The 19,110-nt window shown below is 43.7% G+C and overlaps 1 protein-coding gene across 2 annotated transcripts in view; it reads left to right on the forward strand.

Moving 5' to 3' along the window:
- Window positions 1-303: 303 nt before the first annotated feature.
- The window catches only part of LOC115476916 (major facilitator superfamily domain-containing protein 1-like), a 55,058-nt gene continuing 36,251 nt past the window's right edge, over window positions 304-19,110 (forward strand). For both annotated transcript variants that reach the window (XM_030213494.1, XM_030213493.1), the window contains exons 1-4: window positions 304-447; window positions 7,966-8,066; window positions 12,672-12,781; window positions 18,576-18,631. In XM_030213494.1, the coding sequence (XP_030069354.1) occupies window positions 426-447; window positions 7,966-8,066; window positions 12,672-12,781; window positions 18,576-18,631 (289 nt within the window). In that variant the 5' untranslated portion in view covers window positions 304-425. The remainder of the gene's footprint in view (window positions 448-7,965; window positions 8,067-12,671; window positions 12,782-18,575; window positions 18,632-19,110) is intronic.

The following is a 19,110-nucleotide window of genomic DNA, read 5'->3' on the forward strand; positions in this document are numbered from 1 at the left end:
ACTGATGTCATTGCCAGATAAAACAAGACTGGAGGACCCTAAAGAAGCCTATCTCTCCATGCTTTCCGCTTCAACTACTCTCGAAATCCCATAATAAAATTTTATACCCTATACACATAAGAATTTCTCCCACTCCCCTTGCTAAAGAGCAGAACTCAGCACCTCAACTTCCCACCCTGTCCCTAAGCCCTTAGCTCAGTCTCTCTGGAAGAGAGAGCCGGAAGCTAGTGCACACGCAACGCGCTCGCGAGTCTCTGCCCAATGCGCGTGATGTCCGCTTGGGGCGGGACATGCAGAGCGAGCCCTCTAAGATATAGCTGGAGTGTGTGGAGGACGATAACAATAACAATAGTAGAGGCCATTGATGGTGGAGGTTGAGAGGAGATTTGGAGGTCTGGGGCTCTCGAGTAAAACCTGTAGAGGATATGGCTATTGCGGCTGACAGAGGTGAGTAGATACTTTGAGAAGAACAGACCATAGGTGGCAACTTTTCAAAACGATTCGGGGTGTTAAATAGCACAAAACATCCTTTCCTGGATATAGTACAGGAGTTTGCTCAGTGGCTCCCCAGACCAAAACAAACCAGCAAAACGCAGACGCCTAAGTTGGTGCTATGGGGCAGCCAGTTAAAGGGACATTAGGTCATGTGACCATATAGATCACCTGATTGTAGTTGGTGTGATTGGCCAACAGAACTGTTCTGAAAACAACATTAAAACGGATATTTGTTCATCTTTGTTTGAAAAGCCACCAATTTCATTATTAAACGGAGTTCTGGGAAAAACGTATTAAGGTTATTTACTGCCTTTTTGAAGAAATTCACCCAAGGTGGTGGCATATACAGCAAGTGTAACAGGATATAGGCAATTTGTACTTGTAGTGACTCGAACCACAATAAAATGCTTAAATATTGGCATGGTAATTATAATAGCAAGATAAAAATTGAATTAAGCAAATTTAAATTATTTATAATAAATAATATCATCTGACCACTAAGTAGAATTGGCATCCACCTAGGGCAGCGCAGTTTGGGGGAGGGGGCATCAGCATGGCAGCCATTGTGTCTATGGAAGATTCATTGCTGCTAGCACGGCGCCTTGAGCATGTAAACATGCTCAAAGCCCACCAGGTCCTGTCCTCTCTTTGGGGTCCTTTTACTAAGCTACGGTAGCGATGGGGGCTGTTTTTGCTGCGTGCTGTGGCGCTTTTTACTGCAGCGGGTAAACAAAAGCCTGAAAATAGTCCATGGCCATGCGGTAAGATTGCTCTTAACCACATGGCCATGCGAGGGGGGAGCACATACCGCCACCTCAAGAGCTCTCATGCTAACCCAGCAGTGACCAGGAAGCATGCGGCGCTGCCCGATTACTGCCAAGTTAGCGCCACACTAGAAATGACTTCTCTGTTTTCCCTAATGTGGAAAATGGTGTACTCTAGGGCTGGAACTACCACCAGCGCCCATGTTGGGCTGATGGTATGTGGTAAGCCCATGTTGGGTTTACTGCCGCTTTATTAAAGGGCCCCTATAGTTCCTGTTTTGGAAGAGGTGGGACCTACAGGTTTTCAGCATACATGGATGCTCAAGGCACCTACAATGAGTCTTTAGACATGATGACTGCCATGCCAGTGCTGCATTAGAGAGGACAGGAAGGAAAGGAAAAGGATGCTGCTGACCATCCCAGGGGGTGGGAGGGAAGAAGAGAGATTCTGAACATCTCAGGGGAGGAGAGATTAGAGAGATGGACACAGGGAAGGGAAAGGAAGAAGCTGGGGGCAGGGAGGAATAGGGAAGGGGAAGGGAAATGCTGAACACCTTGAGGGAGGGTAGGCACAGCCACAGGTTTACCTAGGGTGTCAGACGCTCTTGGGCTGGTCCTGAATATGTTAGTGTCTGCACAATGCACATGAAAACACAGTAAAACATAATAGAGTTGTACACATTAAAACATAGTACATTTTCATACAATATGGGCAGAATACTCAAGATATTAATGTAATACATGTCAAATTATCTTAATGGACAGCAAAGAGGGGAGAGGTAGAACATGTAGAAAGAGATGATTTGACAGAACTACCCAAACCTGTCCAGGGGACCCCACAGCCAGCTGGGGTTTCAGGACATCCACAATGAATATGCATTAATTCTCCTTAGTAACTTTAACTGTTTTCAATGTTTAACAAAACTTTATTTATTCAATATTTCTTTGTATGCAAGTTTATCTCATGCATATTAATTGTGGCTATCCTGAGGACCTTACTGGCTATGGGTTCCTCGGGAAAGGTTTGGGAAGCCCTGTGATATGGTATAATAAAGGATAGCTAAATGTGGGTGACTAATTTACAGTTAGTTACTAACATGTACTACTGTGTTAGCATATGCTGATGCTGTTAACTCATATTAATTTACCACAGGTATGTTACAGAATGGGATCTGGTTAACTAATAATCTGTTACGTTTATGATTTAGATACATTTCCCATAAATAAAGAGTAACAAATATATGTAAAGGGCCATGGATTTGATATACTGTCTTTCTGTGGTATAGCCAAAGCAGTTTACATATTTATTGCAGGTACTTTCTCTGTCCTTAGTGGTCTTGCAGCTTAAGTTCATGTACCTGGTGCAACGGAAGGTTAAGTGACTTGCCCGGGGTCACAAGGAGCCACAGTGGCAATCAAACCCAGTTCCCCAGGTTCTCAGCCCTTACTAGGACTTATACTCTTAGGTGTTTATAAATGTAGTTTCCCCCCCCCCCCCCCCCCCCACTAATTAGAGGTTCTTGGGGATGCATAAAATCAGTATTACCTTTGTTTTCCTTGCACAGGTTCCATCCAAGTGCCATTGCTATGAATGTTTTCCAAAGGAATCAATATATATACATTTGTGCACAGTAATCAGCACAGAAGAACCACACAAAATGCAGTTTCTAAGTCCAGCAAGGGAGCGGTGAAAGAATTCTAGGTTTTTCTGGTGTTTGTTTGATAAACACCTATTTAATTGTTTTTTTTTTTTGTTGTTCTATGGGTATTTTATTGTTTACAACCTAAAATCAGAAGCTCTAAATATGATCAAGCACTAATAATAAAATAGTTTAACAAATGCACAGTTTCTACTAGAGCTGATCTTAAGAAATCACTATTTGCATTGCAAAGACCAACAATAAATGTGGTGGTACAAGAGCTTTTAAGATGTTGAGGGGAGGGAGTCTTTAGAAATGTAGGCCAATGATCTGTGGCCCTGGAAAAACTCTGGAGCCAATATGGCTGCTCAGACTGTCACTGTAGTCTCTGCCTATAATGCAGATTTAGTTTATTGGATTGTGATCATATAGATGGAAATAATAAAGGTTTGGAAAATTAAAGTATAATTGGCCTACTGCTTCTAGTTTATTTGAAATAATATTGTGTTTATATGGTTGTAACCTGTTTTGAGCATTAGGAAATGCAGGCTATAATTTGTTTATGTTTACATGATTTTATTAACATTTCAGCATATCAAATCCGAACAGAACATTTTGCTTGATACATTTCACCAACAAATTATGCTGTATAACACTTTACTGAACAGCATCCAAAGTTTTAAACATTTTCTCCCTTACCCTAGTCCCCCACCACTTATTGATGACTCAACAAATTACCCGCCAACTGGTTTAGTATACCTTGAATTGCCAGCAACCCATGTCAGCAAGAACAGGGTAATAGTCACTTCATCAGCTCTTTATGCTTCCCTCTCCATCTTATCCATTCCCATAGCCCTCCACTCTTACAGAGTATCAGAACTCCAATAATTATGAGTAATATGGTGAACATAGCTTTCAGCTTTTCTACTATTCCGGTATCTCTGTACATATTACCAGACCTCTACATCATAGCCACCATCCCCAGCTCTCAATCCACCCCTTGATTGGGACCCCCCCTTCCTCTCCCCCCTCCTCCCCTCCCCATCCTCTATAATTTGTTTAAAATACAAAAATATAGTATTGTAACTCTTTTGCAACATTTTCACACTTCTAGCTCCTTATGGAGGTCTTTTACTAAGGTGTGCTAACGTTTTTAGCTCATTCTAAAAATCAGCTAGTACTAAATGCTGAGATACCCATAGGAATACAATGGGTGCCTCAGCGTTTAACACCAGCTGATTTTAGTGCGAGCTAAAAACATTAGCGCACCTTAGTAAAAGACCCCCTATATTAGGCTAATAGAGTAGTATTAGGTTGGAGGTGGGTCAGAGGTTCTTTGTAACTCTAAACACTGTATGAATCATTCACCAATGTAAATATTTCTGGTTACATAGTAAAATATTACTGGGGGAATAACAAGTTATTAAACTGATAGCTTCCCTTTTGTGGTTGAGTTGCGGACTAGTGCAAATGAAAATAGTATCGTCTGATCAGAGGAAATATGCCATTAGGTATTTTGATTATTTGTAGGCAAAATGGATTTCTACCTTCTTTTGACTGTGTTGTTCTCTTGTGATTAATAACAGTACTGTCTTCTTACTTTAAATATCTCAACAGCCAACTGATCTTGAATACGTGATGGTCCATTTGGTGCAACTTCCCTGAAATAACAACCCCAAGTAGCAACTTAATTTTCAATCCCACCCCCCCAAACAGGAAGCAAAAAACTCCCACATTCTGTTTTCAACAGATATAAGATCAGTAATCACGTCATCCGCAGAAGAAAAAGCTCAACTAAAAAGCCCCCCCCCCCCCCAACACCCCCCCCCAAATGCACCCATGAAAGGTTTGTTTCTTCTACCTTTCATGGGAAACAGTTCAGACCCATCTATTTCCTACCACATAGCCCTAACCCCCTATCCCACAGATAGGTGATTGGTAACTTCTGTTAAAGTGGCTTTTTTATGGAATGCTGTCATTCTGCCTTATTTATTCAATAGCAAGCTATGTTCCCTCAAAAAGAGTCCTTGTTTATAAGATCCCATATCCTTGAGAATCTTGTTTATGTTTCAGGAACCACCACACCTCTTCCAACATCATAAAACCGTGAAACACATTCCTCCAGCACCAATAGGCGGGAGGCTTCTCTAGTGTCCAATAACAGTACTGTATTTAAAAAAAATAATAATTTAGAGCTATATTTGTTATTTGAAAATTGTCGCCTCCACCACAATAGTATATTAAAGTACATACAATAACAAGAAAAGTTAAGATAAAGAGAAGTACCAGACCACCCCCCCCCCATCAGACAACAACCGAGCACCTAAGAAATATTTGGTTTGCTTTGTGTGGGTTTGCTTGTTTATTCTTAATTTTTTCTTTTCTATAGCCTATAGTTGCCACTAGGACACTTAACCATGTAGAGCCATAAGCGAAAGTATGGGGGTGAGCCTTAACAGACATAGACACCGCGGGAGGTGGTGGAGATGAAAACGGTAACGGAATTCAAACATGCGTGGGATATGCATAATAGAATCCTGTGCAGTAGGAATGGATCCTCAGAAGCTTAGCCAAAATTGGGTGGCGGAGCAGGTGGGGGAAGAGAGGTTGGTGGTTGGGAGGCGAGGATAGTGGAGGGCAGACTTATACGGTCTGTGCCAGAAGCCGGTGATGGGAGGCGGGACTGGTGGTTGGGAGGCGGGAAATACTGCTGGGCAGACTTGTACGGTCTGTGCCCTGAAAAAGGCAGGTACAAATCAAGGTAAGGTATACACATATGAGTTTATCTTGTTGGGCAGACTGGATGGACCATGCAGGTCTTTTTCTGCCGTCATCTACTATGTTACTATCCTGCTTATAATCGAACGAGAATAACGCCCAAGTTCCGACCTAAATCGGGAGATGGGCGTTCTTCTCACAAAAACAAATAAAGCGGCATAATCGAAAGCCGAACTTTGGACGCTTTCAACTGCCCTCCGTCGCGGATGCGGACAAAGTTGACGGGGGAGTGTCGGAGGCGTGGTGAAGGCGGAACTGGGGCGTGGTTATCACCCGAACAGAGATGGGCGCCCTTCGCCGATAATGGATGCGTTTGTAGCTAGAATTTAGGGCACTTTTCCTGGACCCTGTTTTTGACGAATAAGGCCCCAAAAAGTGCCCTAAATGACCAGATGACCCCCAGAGGGAGTCGGGGATGACCTCCCCTGACTCCCCCAGTGGTCACTAACCCCCTCCCACCACAACAAATGATGTTTCACAACTTTTTACTTTCACCCTCAAATGTCATACCCTCCTCCCAAGCAGCAGTATGCAGGTCCATGGAACAGTTGTTAGGGGTGCAGTGGACGTCAGGCAGGTGGACCCAGGCCCATCCCCCCCCTACCTGTTACAATTGTGCTGCTTAATGCTACTAGTCGTCCAACCCCCCCCCAAACCCCCTGTACCCACATGTAGGTGCCCCCCTTCACCGCTTAGGGCTATAGTACTGGTGTAGACTTGTGGGCAGTGGGTTTTGAGGGGGATTTGGGGGGCTAAACACCCAAGGGAAGGGTGCTATGCACCTGGGAGCTCTTTTACCTTTTTTTTTGTTTTTGTAAAAGTGCCCCCTAGGGTGCCCGGTTGGTGTCCTGGCATGTGAGGGGGACCAGTGCACTATGAATCCTGGCCCCTCCCACGAACAAATGCCTTGCATTTATTCGTTTTTGAGCTGGGCGATTTCATTTTCCATTATCGGTGAAAAGCAAAAACGCCCAGCTCACACCTTGGCGAATAAAGCATGGGCGTCTATTTTTTTTTAAAAATACGGTTCACTCCGCCCCTTCACGGACCCGTTCTCGGAGATTAACGCCCATGGAGATAGGCGTTTCTGGTCCATTATGCCCCTCCATGTCTCAAATGCTTTATGAAACAAATATGTTTTAAGTTTAGTATCGAAATCTCCTAGAAATTGTGACACACACAATTCTAAGGGGAGGGAGTTCCATAAAGTGGGACCCATTCACACTAAATTTCTTTCTCAAAGTAGAGGAGCTGGTAACGGTAAGCAAGAAGAGCGGAGGGTCCATGAAGGAGTGTAAGGCAGCAAGTAACAGGACAAATAGGACATTCTGTAGAAAGGATCTTAAATATTAGTGTCAACAATTTATATGTCACTCGATGTGGAAATGGCTCCAAATTAATTCAACTGGAAGTACAAAGGTACAGGAGGAAATTGGTGGGTCATAAAAAAAAGATTCCAAATGTACGTAATCTTTCAAGTGTGCCCTGAATTTTTTAAAACATTTTTTTGTATCATTTTTTTTTTTGTGGTAGTTCTTTGCCGCAGCCTAAGAGTTACGATCTCCGCCTCTGTGAAATGTACGAACTTAGGGGGCCTTTTACTAAAGATTAGCTCCAAGTTATCTGCAGCAGGGCCTATTATATTCCAATGGGCCCTGCTGTAGATAACTTGAGCTAATCTTTAATAAAAGACCCCCTTAGAGGCGTATTGGTGGAACTATGGGCTTTGAGGTTCACTCTCTATAGTTTTAGTAAAAGTTATCACCCTGTGCTGCTGCAAAAGAAAAGACACAAAAGAAGTTTGAACAGCACAGGAAATCACAGAGGGGCCTTTTTTTTTTTTTTAACTAAGCTGCGGTAGGGCCTATGCATGTGTGAAAATGAGACTACCATCAGGCTAGTTCAAGCCTCCTGGCGGTAATTTTGGATTTGGCACACTCTTATTCCGGCGGTAGAAATTATTTATTTTCTACCGTGCATGGTGTTTCCGGTGATAATCGGCAGTTGGCATGCACTGAACAGTTACCACACGTGTAGCGTGAGCCCTTACTGCTAGATCAATGGGTGGCAGTAAGTGCTCAGGCTGTAAGTAGGCATGCGCTACTTTTAATTTTAGTGCACGCACATTTCCCAGCCCATTAAAGAAAAAAAAAGTCCTTTTTCACAGATGCGGTTAAAAAAAGGCCTAGCGCACGTCAAAAACACATACCCGCACCAACGCAGGCCACTTTTTACTGCAGCTTAGTAAAAGGACCCCAGAGTAATTAACATGTCTGTCTGTTCTGCAGCCTACTACAGGTTCCTGGTGCTTTTCTTCAACTGCCTTTTGACCTTTGGCTCCTACTTTTGCTTTGATATACCTAGTGTCCTGCAAGACCAGTTCCAGGGGGTGAGTACCAAGGCAACCAGACCCAGTCGGTTTCATTATAAGGACATTCCGTTCAATGTATACAGTCGTGGAAGAGTGAAGGAAGGACACAATATTGCAACATTTGTTTATTGTACGCTGAAGTTTCTAATCACAATAAGGGGATGGCAGAGGAATATTTTCATCAAGCTAATTTGACAGAAAAATTATTATTATTATTAGCATTTGTATAGCGCTACCAGACGCACGCAGCACTGAACACCTGACACAGAGTGACAGTCCCTGCTCAACAGAGCTTACAATCTAAAATATGTACTACTAAGTTTTAGAAAGAAAAATGGAAGTCTGCATCGCTTAGGGGCAGCGTATAGAACAGCAAATGCATGCTTGGCATGCATGTAATTTACCAGTGTTATCTGTAACAGACTTATGCTATAGTGCAGTGTTTCCCAAGTCAGTCCTGGAGTTACCCCCTTGCCAGTCAGGTTTTCAAGATATCTACAATGAATATGCATGAAATGACACTGCCTCCATTATATGCAAATTTCTTTCATGCATATTCATTGTAGATATCTTGAAAACCTGACTGGCAAGGGGGTAACTCCAGGACCGACTTCAAAAACACTGCTATAGTGGTTCAAGCAGCTGTTCTTTTATCATTCAATAAAATTGAACCACTGCTTAAAAACAACAACAAAACCTACAATATTTCTGCTATACATTTGAAACATAATTTTTTGTAATAATGTTATGATTTGAGATGCACAGGCTTCGGTTCTTTTATATAAATAAGGTGCCTATAAAAATTTCCAAAAACATACTTATTTTATGTAGGCAATAAAGGCACTCAGATCTATCCTTATTCTCTTGCACAAATATGTGCTTTTACTTCATACAGAGAAAATCCACCTAAGTAGACGAACGCTGCAATCCCACGAAGGACGCAAAGCAACAAAAACAGTGGTAAATGGATCAGGCACTCCGTGGACAAATCAAAGAAACTTAAAATTCTCAATGACACAAGCTTTATTGATAGAAGACTATTGTAAGAAAACGCAGCAAAAGGTATTACTCAGAAAGCACAAGCACCTTTTGTGTTTTCTTACAGAAGGTCTTTTTCAAGACCGCTTGTTCTCAAATGTCTATTGCCACACTTACTCTAAGATGGTTTCACTCTCCAGCAAGACTCCCGATGCAGGCATTTGGCCGAAACACAATGCAGTGTTGAGTCCTCTATCAATAAAGCTTGTGTCATTGAGAAACTTAAAATTCAATATCCTGGGATGCAAACATACCAGGCTATAATCTTCAAATTCTATATCCTGGGAACAAACCAGACTATAATCTATTTAGGAAGGATAAAGGTGGAGGAGTAGCTCTGTATGTGAGAAACAATATCACAGTGACAGAAATGACAGGGGCCTGGGGAAAGGAAGAAGCGATATGGATCACCTTAAAAAGAGGTGACGAAATATCTGTCTACATGGGTGTTGTCTACAGACCTCCGACACAATCAGAGGAACTAGATAAAGATCTGGTCACAGATATCCATAAGCTGGGAAAGAAAAGAGAGGTGCTGTTGCTGGGAGATTTCAATCTTCCAGATGTGAATTGGAAAGTTGTGGAATCAGAAAGAAGTAGAGAGATCATGGATGCTTTTCAAAGTGCTCTACTCAGACAAATGGTGATGGAACCTACGAGAGAGGGAGAGAACCTGGATCTGGTGCTCACAAATGGGGAAAGTGTGTCAAATGTCCGAGTGGGTGCCCACCTAGGCAGCATTGACCATCAAACAGTTTGGTTTGATATAACAGCTGAAGTGGAGGGCAGCCACTCAAAAAAAAAAAAAAAAAGTCCTGGATTTCAAGCATGCTGACTTTAGTAAAATGGGGGAATACCAGAGGAAGGAGCTGATGGGTTGGGAGGACATATGAGAAGTGGAAGGGCAGTGGTCCAGGCTGAAAGAAGCTATAAATTTGGCTACTCACCTTTATGTAAGGAGAGTAAATAAAAGCAAGAGAAAAAGGAAACCAATATGGTTCTCCAAGCAAGTGGCTGAGAAAATAAAGGCAAAAGAGTTGGCGTTCATGAAATACAGAAAAACTCAAGAAGAAGAACACGGAGAGGAATACCGTATGAAACTGAAAGAAGCCAAGAGAAATACGTCTGGCAAAAGCGGAAGAACAAATGGCTAGAAATGTAAGGAGGGGCAACCAAAAACTTCTTCAGGTATATTAGTGAAAGGAAGAAGGCTAAAAATGGAATTGTGAGACTGAAAGATGATGCGAACCGCTATGTGGATAATGATGAAGAAAAAGCAAATGTGCTAAACAAATACTTCTCTTCTGTTTTCACTGAAGAAAATCCTGGAGAAGGACCACGATTGACTGGCGAAAGTACATATGAGAACGGAGTGGATATAGCACCGTTCACGGAAGAGTGTTTATGAACAACTTGAAAATCTAAAGGTGGACAAAGCCATGGGACCGGACGGGATCCATCCCAGAATATTGAGGGAGCTCAGACAGGTTCTGGCGGGTCCTCTTAAAGATTTGTTTAATAAATCCTTGGAGACGGGGGAGGTTCCGTGGGATTGGAGAACAACGGATGTGGTCCCTCTTCACAAAAGTGGTGATAGGGCAGAAGCTGGAAACAACAGGCCGGTAAGTCTCACTTCGGTTATTGGAAAAGTAATGGAAGCGATGTTGAAAGAAAGGATAGTGAATTTCCTGGAATCCAATAAGTTGCAAGATCTGAGACAACATGGTTTTACTAAAGGTAAATCGTGCCAAACGAATCTCATTGAATTGAATCAAGGACATGCGATAGATGTAATCTATTTAGATTTCAGCAAAGCCTTTGACATGGTTCTTTACAGTAGGCTCTTGAATAAAATTGACAGTCTGAAGATAGGACCCAGCGTGGTGAATTGGTTGACAGACAGATGCCAGAGGGTGGTGGTTAATGGAATTTGCTCAGATGAGGGAAAGGTGAGTAACAGAGTGCCTCAAGGATCGGTGCTGGGGTCCATTTCTTTTCAATATATTTGTGAGCGACATTGCCGAAGGGTTAGAAGGTAAAGTTTGCCTTTTTGCGGATGATACCAAGATTTGTAACAGAGTGGACACCCCGGAGGGAGTGAAAAACATGAAAAAGGATCTGCAGAAGGTAGAAGAATGGTCTAATGCTTGGCAATTAAAATTCAATGCAAAGACATATGTGTTAGGAGGTGAAATTCTGATATGTACAGGCAGGGAGAGGGATCTTGGGGTGATAGTATCTGAGGATCTGAACGCAACAAAACAGTGTGACAAGGCGGTAGCTAGAAGGATGCTAGGCTGTTTAGAGAGAGGTGTGACCAGCAGAAGAAAGGAGGTGTTGGTACCCCTGTACAAGTCGTTGGTGAGGCCCCACCTGGAGTATTGTGTTCAGTTTTGGAGGCTATATCTTGCTAAGGATGTAAAAAGAATTGAGGCGGTGCAAAGAAAAGCTACAAAAATGGTATGGGATTTGCGTTACAAGACGTATAAGGAGAGACTTGCTGACCTGAACATGTATACCCTGGAAGAAAGGAGAAACACGGGTGATATGATACAGATGTTCAAATATTTGAAAGGCATTAATCCACAAACATCTTTTCTGGAAATGGGAAGGTGGTAGAACTAGAGGACATGAAATGAGGTTGAAGGGGGGGCAGACTCAAGAAAATGTCAGGAAGTATTTTTTCACAGAGAGTGGTGGATACTTGGAATGCCCTCCCGCGGGAGGTGGTGCAGATGAAAACGGTAATGGAATTCAAAAATGCGTGGGATAAGCATAAAGGAATACTGTTCAGAAGGAATGGATCCTCAGAAGCTTAGCGGAGACTGGGTGGCAGCACCGGTGGTTGGGAGGTGGGGTAAGTACTGGGCAGACTTCTATGGTCTATGCCCCAAAAATGGCAAGGATAAATCAAGGTCAGGTATACATATAAAGTAGCACATATGAGTTTATCTTGTTGGACAGAATGGATGGACCGTACAGGTCTTTTTTTCTGCCATCATCTGCTATGTTACTATGAGAATTTGAAGTTTCTTTGATTTGTCCCCGGAGTGCCTGGTCCACTTCCTACTGTTTTGTTGCTTTTACTTCATACACACATGTTTTACAGAGTACATATGAACCATGCAACTGAGCCCCTGCTCCGCTCAAGCTATGCTTCTAGGAATGCCTACATGTATATTCGCATGAAAGTAGGCATGACGTTTCTGGGCATCTATTTTTTTATACACATATATACCCTAATTTTTCATGAGGGCAAAATTAATTTGATTGCATCTTCTTGAGTGTTATGAAACCACTTTCTATTAGTCACAATCGCTAAACAATTATAGCACTTGGAGATTTTTGTTTTACTTTACTGTCCTTGTTATTTCTCTACATGTGATGTTGATTGGATAAAGGCACCATAATCCTTTAAAATTTGTTCTTAGCATCCAGGGAAAATAGACAACAATTGTGAATAAACAAATATAGTAAGAGAGGAGGAATATTACTAAAATAAGCCATCAGAAAACTCTCTGGCCACTTAAGTGTTGTCTGTGCATCCTGGGGGTATATAACATTTTTATTTGGTTGTTTGCACAGAACCTGACTTGCAGTAATGCAACCCTCACCAATGGTACATCTGAGTGTGTGGAAGGTCTCGGTATGACACCAGAGCAATACAACCTGCTGTATGCCATCTATGCCTGGACGTGAGTCTCACCAACTGTATTGCACTATTTGAGAAGATGCCAAATATATATACTTTTGTCAGATCAGTCTCAAAGATAGTACCCTAGTGAAAGAATTGTACATACAGAGGGGCATAATCGAACGTGGGCGTCTATATCCGAAAACGGGTAAGTGAAGAGTAGGGAAGTAACCTGTTCCGGGGCAGAGAGGGCAGTGCACCAGTGCGGAGCTGACACCCCCCAGCGGCGTGCACCCGGGGCGGACCGCCCCCCCCCCTTCCTACGCCACTGGACCTTAACACTAACGTCTCTGAAAACGTCCTTTATTGGAATAAGCACGTTTACTCACAGTTAACTGCAGATCGGAGGTTGAGCCCCACTGGCAAAGAGTCTTCCTGGTACTGAGATTAGCAGTAGGTCAGAGCTGGCAGAATGCTGTACAATGCCCACTTTCAGTAACGTGGGTAACACATAAAAGGGAGCTAAAACTGGCTTACAAAAATGGCCACTACCTCATGGACTACCGGAAACAAAACAGGGCACACTTTGACCCAGTAAGCAGAAGGAAAAGCACCATGGGAGTAGAGCCTACCAACATCGTGAGCATGTAACACAAGCTAGTGGAATCACGGAGCCCAATACCCTACACCCACCACAATGCATTGCTGATGTAACTCTGCAGTGCGCATAACAGAAAAGGTGTCACACTCACCCGAGAGCCACATCAGAACCAGGGAAAGGCTGTCAGAGGATAGAACACATTCTGCTGTCATGGAGGTGGGTACGGCATTTGAGGCTGGCATACAGGCTGGCAAAAAAAGTTTGTAAAGTGGTTTTTTTTTGGTGGGAGGGGGTTAGTGACCACTGGGGGAGTCAGGGGAGGTGATCCATGATTCCCTCCGGTGGTCATCTGGTCAGTTGGGGCACTTTTTTGGGACTTGGACCTGAAAAAAAAGGGTCCAAATAAAGTGGACCAAATTCTCGTCCAAAACACCCTTCTTGTTTCGATTATCACCTAAAGACACCCATCTCTCCTCAGCCAATAACCACGCATCCAGTCCCGCCTTCACCACGCCTCCGACACGCCCCCGTCCACTTTGTTCATTCCTGCGACGGAGTGCAGTTGAAGACGACCAAAATCGGCTTTCGATATACCGATTTGTTCGCCCACGGAAGAAAGACGCCCATCTCCTGATTTGTGTCGAAATATGGGCGTCTTTCTCTTTCGAAAATAAGCTGGATTGTGTCCTAGATTGGTCAATCATCTTATTCTGGAGAGGACATCTAGAGAGTTGGAGAGATCTTCATAATCTTGTGGAAGGCATGTCTCCTCTCATCCCTCCACTTCTCTTCCATGGATCTATATAGATTAGTAGTGCAGCTACCAGTCCTTCCTATTTTGGATATTGTAATGCTTTGTATTTGGGATTGGCCAGGTGCCTACTGTGCTGGTTGCAGGTAGCCCAGAATGTGACTGGTAGATTAATCTTCTCGGTACCATGCTGGGCTTCAGCATGTCCATTACTGGATTTGTTGCACTGGCTACCTATACAAGCCTGATTACAATTCAAGATACTGTGTATGATATATTTATATATTATTTATTTATTTATGGCATTTGTACCCCGTACTATCCCAAACAAGTTCAGATTCAATTCAATGTGGCTTACATCAGACTTTTAAAGCAAATTACAATAAGAGAATTATAACTAAAATGCAAAATAATAATAGGTAAAAACATCCAAGCAGTAAGATGACCCAAATTAACTAAAAGGATAACAATCACCAACAGTGGCGAGGAATTCACTAAATAAGAATGCTTTCAACAATTTACGAAATTTCAAGTAGTCAGTAACGTATCTGAGTGACTTTGGTAGGGAATTCTATTTCCTAATAGTTGGGTATGCAAAACTTGCATCATGAATACATCTGTAATGAAAATTGTTACAACACGGAAAATGGAGGAGAAAACAGTCTCTTGATGTCAGATGAGTATTACGTAAAGCATAGGCGCCCCGTATAAGAGGCTTGGGGAGGCTAAGCCTCCCCAGCCCAAATGCAACTTTTGGAGCGCACGTCGCTTGGAGATTGCCGGTTCCTGCCCGAAAGAAGCTGGAACTTCCCTTCCATGCTGTCCTGCCCTCAAACCCGCTGCCTCTCCGATTCAGTGGCCATCCATCGTCGGCAAACAAACACTGTGCACGGAGCCATAGAGCTCCGCATGGCAGCGCTGACAGCTCTTCCGGTCCTCCCACCCTCTATGATGCAACACGATTTCATCATAGAGGGTGGGAGGACCGGAAGAACTGTCAGCGCTGCCATGCGGAGCTCTATGGCTCCGTGCACAGTGTTTGTTTGCCGACGATGGATGGCCACTGAATCGGAGAGGCAGCGGGTTTGGCGGCAGGGCAGCATGGAAGAGAAGTGCTTCCATGCTCTGCGAGGATCGGTGCCGCTACTGCCTTCGGGTCCAGGTGATCTCCGAGTTCCGATGGGCTCCGACGAGATCTCCCAGCCGGAGCTCAGGCGCCTCTTCTCCACATGTGACGTGAATTATTCAGGGCTGGTGGAGTTCGAGGACCTGAACATGAAGCCCACCCAAGTCTGCTCTTTGACAAGCTGGATGTGGACCGGGACGGGATCATCGACTTGAGGACTTCTCAGCCCGCTTCCAAGACCTGGACCTGGCCCACTTCTTCCCCAATGCTCACACGGCTTGGGATGAGTTCGAGGACCGGCTGGGAGAGGAGGTACAGCATCTGGTCAGGTAAGAAACGCCGAACTGAAGGATCCAAGTGACCAAGGCTGGACTGTGTCAGAAGCACTGTCCAGGGACACAGAGGAGCAACCTCACAGAGGCACATGGGTGTTACTGAATCGCAAGCAGTGCATTCGTGCATAACCCTTACACCTTGTGACAAGGCAAAGACATAGTTGGGTGAGGAGGAGGGGGAAGAGATAGGAACCCACCCCAGCTAAACTATTTTATTTATTTATTAGGATTGATTTGCCGCCTTTATGAAGGAATTCACTGAAGGTGGTGGAGGCAGGAAATGGGAGAAAACAGAGAAGATGATGGGGGAGGGAAGAGGCAGAGGCACAATGTTGGATATGGGAGGGGGGATTACTTGTTACTATTTTACCTTTACTTATTTTTTTCTGTGTTGTCAGATAATTATGGATGTAAGTCCCGCCCCTGGCACTGCCCCTGACCCCACCCCCTTTAGCCTCCCCAAACAGTTGGGCCACCGACCGCCTATGACGTAAAGGTAATTCTAAAGTATTGCATATAGTCAGGTAAAAGACCAAATAATGCTATTCATGATGATGCCTGTAGGTATCTAACCCAGAAATTAGTGTCTTACCCTATTCTCTCTCCATGCCCTGTATCTTGTCCCTGTGTCTTAATCCCTCCCATCCTCCCATGCCCAGATTCTCCCTTTCCTCCTGGACCTTAACCCTGACCCCCAACTCTAGGGCTAGCATCTTTCAATCTCTCACCCTCTATTCCTCCCCCTTTTGGTCCTGGTTCTCTCTCTCTCTCCCTCCGTGGAAGTCTAGCACCTCTTTCTGTTCCTCCCATCTCTCTCCTACACATCCCCCCACAGGTCTAGTGTTTCTCTGTTATCCTCTCTGTCCCTCCCCCTGGATCCTCCAGAGTCCTGGCAGTTGACCGGCAAAGGCAGTAATGTAAGCACTTCTGCCTGCACACAGCCCCACCAGTGCCTTTCCTCTGCCACTTACTACTACTACTACTACCTAATGAATAGAGTTTCAGGGGAGGAGTGTAGGGAGCGATAAAAATGGAAAGGTACTGAGGAGCTGCAGAGTGAATGCACTTGTAAGTCAATAAGAGGAATTTGAACTGTATGTAGAAACGGATAGGAAGCCAATTAAGTGACTTGAGGAGATGGCTAATATGAGCATAGCGACACTGGTGGAATATAAGTCGTGCACAGAATTTTGAACAGATTGAAGGGGAGAGAGATGTTTAGTGGGAGACCTGTGAGAAGCAATTTGCAGTAGTCTAAGTGAGAGGTGATAAAGAGTATGGATAAGGGTGTTGGTAGGGTGCTCAGAAAGGAAAGGACAAATTTTGGTGATACAGAGAAAGAAATGTCAGGTTTTAGCAGTCTGTTGAATATGTGCAGAGAGAGAGGAGTCAAAGATGACCCCAAAGTTGCAAGCTGATGAGACAGGGAGGATGAGAGTGTTATCCACAGAGAGAGAATGGGGGAAGAGGAGAAGTTGCTTTAGGAGGAAAGATAAGAAGCTCGGTCTTACTCATGTTTAGTTTCAGATGGTGGTGAGACTTCTGAGCAGCAATGTCAGACAGGCAGGCTGATACTTGGGCCTGGATTACTGCTGAAATTTCTGGTGGTAGTGACATCACAGGAGATGGGATAGCAGAAGAAAGATGCTGGTGGGGCCTGGTGCAGCCACCAGGATTCTGGAAGACTACTTGGAGGGGGAAGAGGCTGGTGGGGATTTACAGCCTGCTTCACTGACACAGACTGCTCAATAATTGCTGTGGATTCTTTTGGATTCGTATTGGGCAAATGAGACCTTTATTAGAGGTGCTAAAATCTACATTGATTAAGATATATATATATATACAATGATTAAATCATCTAACTAAAAGAAAGCTATAAGACAGATATTTACATATTATACATACAACATCACTGGTCAGGAATTTCAGGCCCTTATCTCATCAGCTGGGAGGCCCGTTGCAGCGAAAGCCCGAAGTCTCATGACCAGGAACAAGTCCTCTGCGCGATATGTCTACCCACAGATGAGCCTCAAAACTCTGCTGCAACAAGCCCCCCTTTTTTTAAGGCTTAGAACTCAAGTACAAATCAACTTATGCATCCAGTTTCTCCTACATAAGCACACAACTGTGGAACGCACTACCAAAAGCCGTGAAAACAATGTACAACCACCTAAACTTCCGGAAATCACTAAAAACCAACCCATTCAAAAAGGCATACCCCATCGACCCAACTTAAGTGCCTAAACCCTGCAACACAATGAAACCAAAGCTTGTAATAGACTATACATAACTCTTCCTCTCTATGATTCCAAATGTGTCTAACACATGAACCTTATTCGACCACATCAAAACCTTGTATTTGTTCTCTACCGGAGATGGCGAACGCCTCTATGGTACATTGTAAGCCACATTGAGCCTGCAAATAGGTGGCAAAATGTGGGATACAAATGTAACAAATATAAAAAATATTCAGAGCTAAGGAAAATTACAGAATGCTTCTTTGTTTAGGTAAACAAGCCATACTGTGGGAACGTGGTCACATGTTTTCAGAGTCCAGGTGGCCAGGCTGAACTCTGAAAACAAGCACCATACTCCTCTTCACACACCAATTTAATTAGAGCTGTGTCTTATCTTCTGCATTCCAACTTATTTTCACACAATCAAAGTTAAAACAATCATTTTTAAATAGAATTACTTCTAATCAACAATACAGACCCCAAGTGCACTGGTCGGTCAAGACAGAGCTGAAAAACCATCTTTAAAATTCACTTTTATTATGGGGGGGTTAGGTGTCAGGGAACAGAGAGGTGACGAGCAGAGGATATCGGGTGGCCCCTACCTATTGTGCAATCCTGGGCATTTCACCAAGCTTGCTTAATGGTAGCTACACCCTTGGTTGGGCCTTCTACCTGAACAGTGGGTTGTTTTTGTTTTTTGTTGTTTTTCTTGTTGTCTTTAACAGATATACACTCAGCCCTTTTCTTTATTCTTTCGGTCCTGCTCTTATATTTGAAGCTTGAGGATGTCTGTTTTCTTTTCTAGAAATGCACTGGTAGTGATTGTGGCTGGATACCTCATTGATAAACTTGGAAACCGCTGTAAGTAATTCTATTCCTCAAACATTTTTGCTTCCAAATTTTACCCTCTGTTCTCGATTGCTTTAGGCTAGAATGAAGAATTTGTTGGTCTCAGAGCTCTATGTTGTAAGGTACTGCCACTGGTTTTATTGGTAGGATGACATATGTCCACTTGGTTCTTCACTTTCTTAATCCTAGTGATACTTTTGGCATCCACACCAGGGGCGTAGCCAGACAGCAGATTTTGGGTGGGCCTAGGCAAGAAGTGGGTGGGCACCAAGTGTTCTCCCCGCAACACCAAAAAAATATCTCAGCTGGTGGAAAAATGTTTCTCTGCACCTTGGCAGTCTGCAGCAAGCATGCGCTGAAAACTATCGTGGAGACAAGTGTTTTTGTTACCATCAGGGGGAAGTCTGGCCAAGCTAAATGTGTGCTACTGTTGGATGGGCCTGAGCCCTAACTGGGTGGGCCGAGGCCCACCTGTGGCTACGCCACTGATC

This window comes from Microcaecilia unicolor, chromosome 8 (genome assembly GCF_901765095.1).
Source record: "Microcaecilia unicolor chromosome 8, aMicUni1.1, whole genome shotgun sequence".
In the NCBI taxonomy this organism is placed as follows: domain Eukaryota; kingdom Metazoa; phylum Chordata; class Amphibia; order Gymnophiona; family Siphonopidae; genus Microcaecilia; species Microcaecilia unicolor.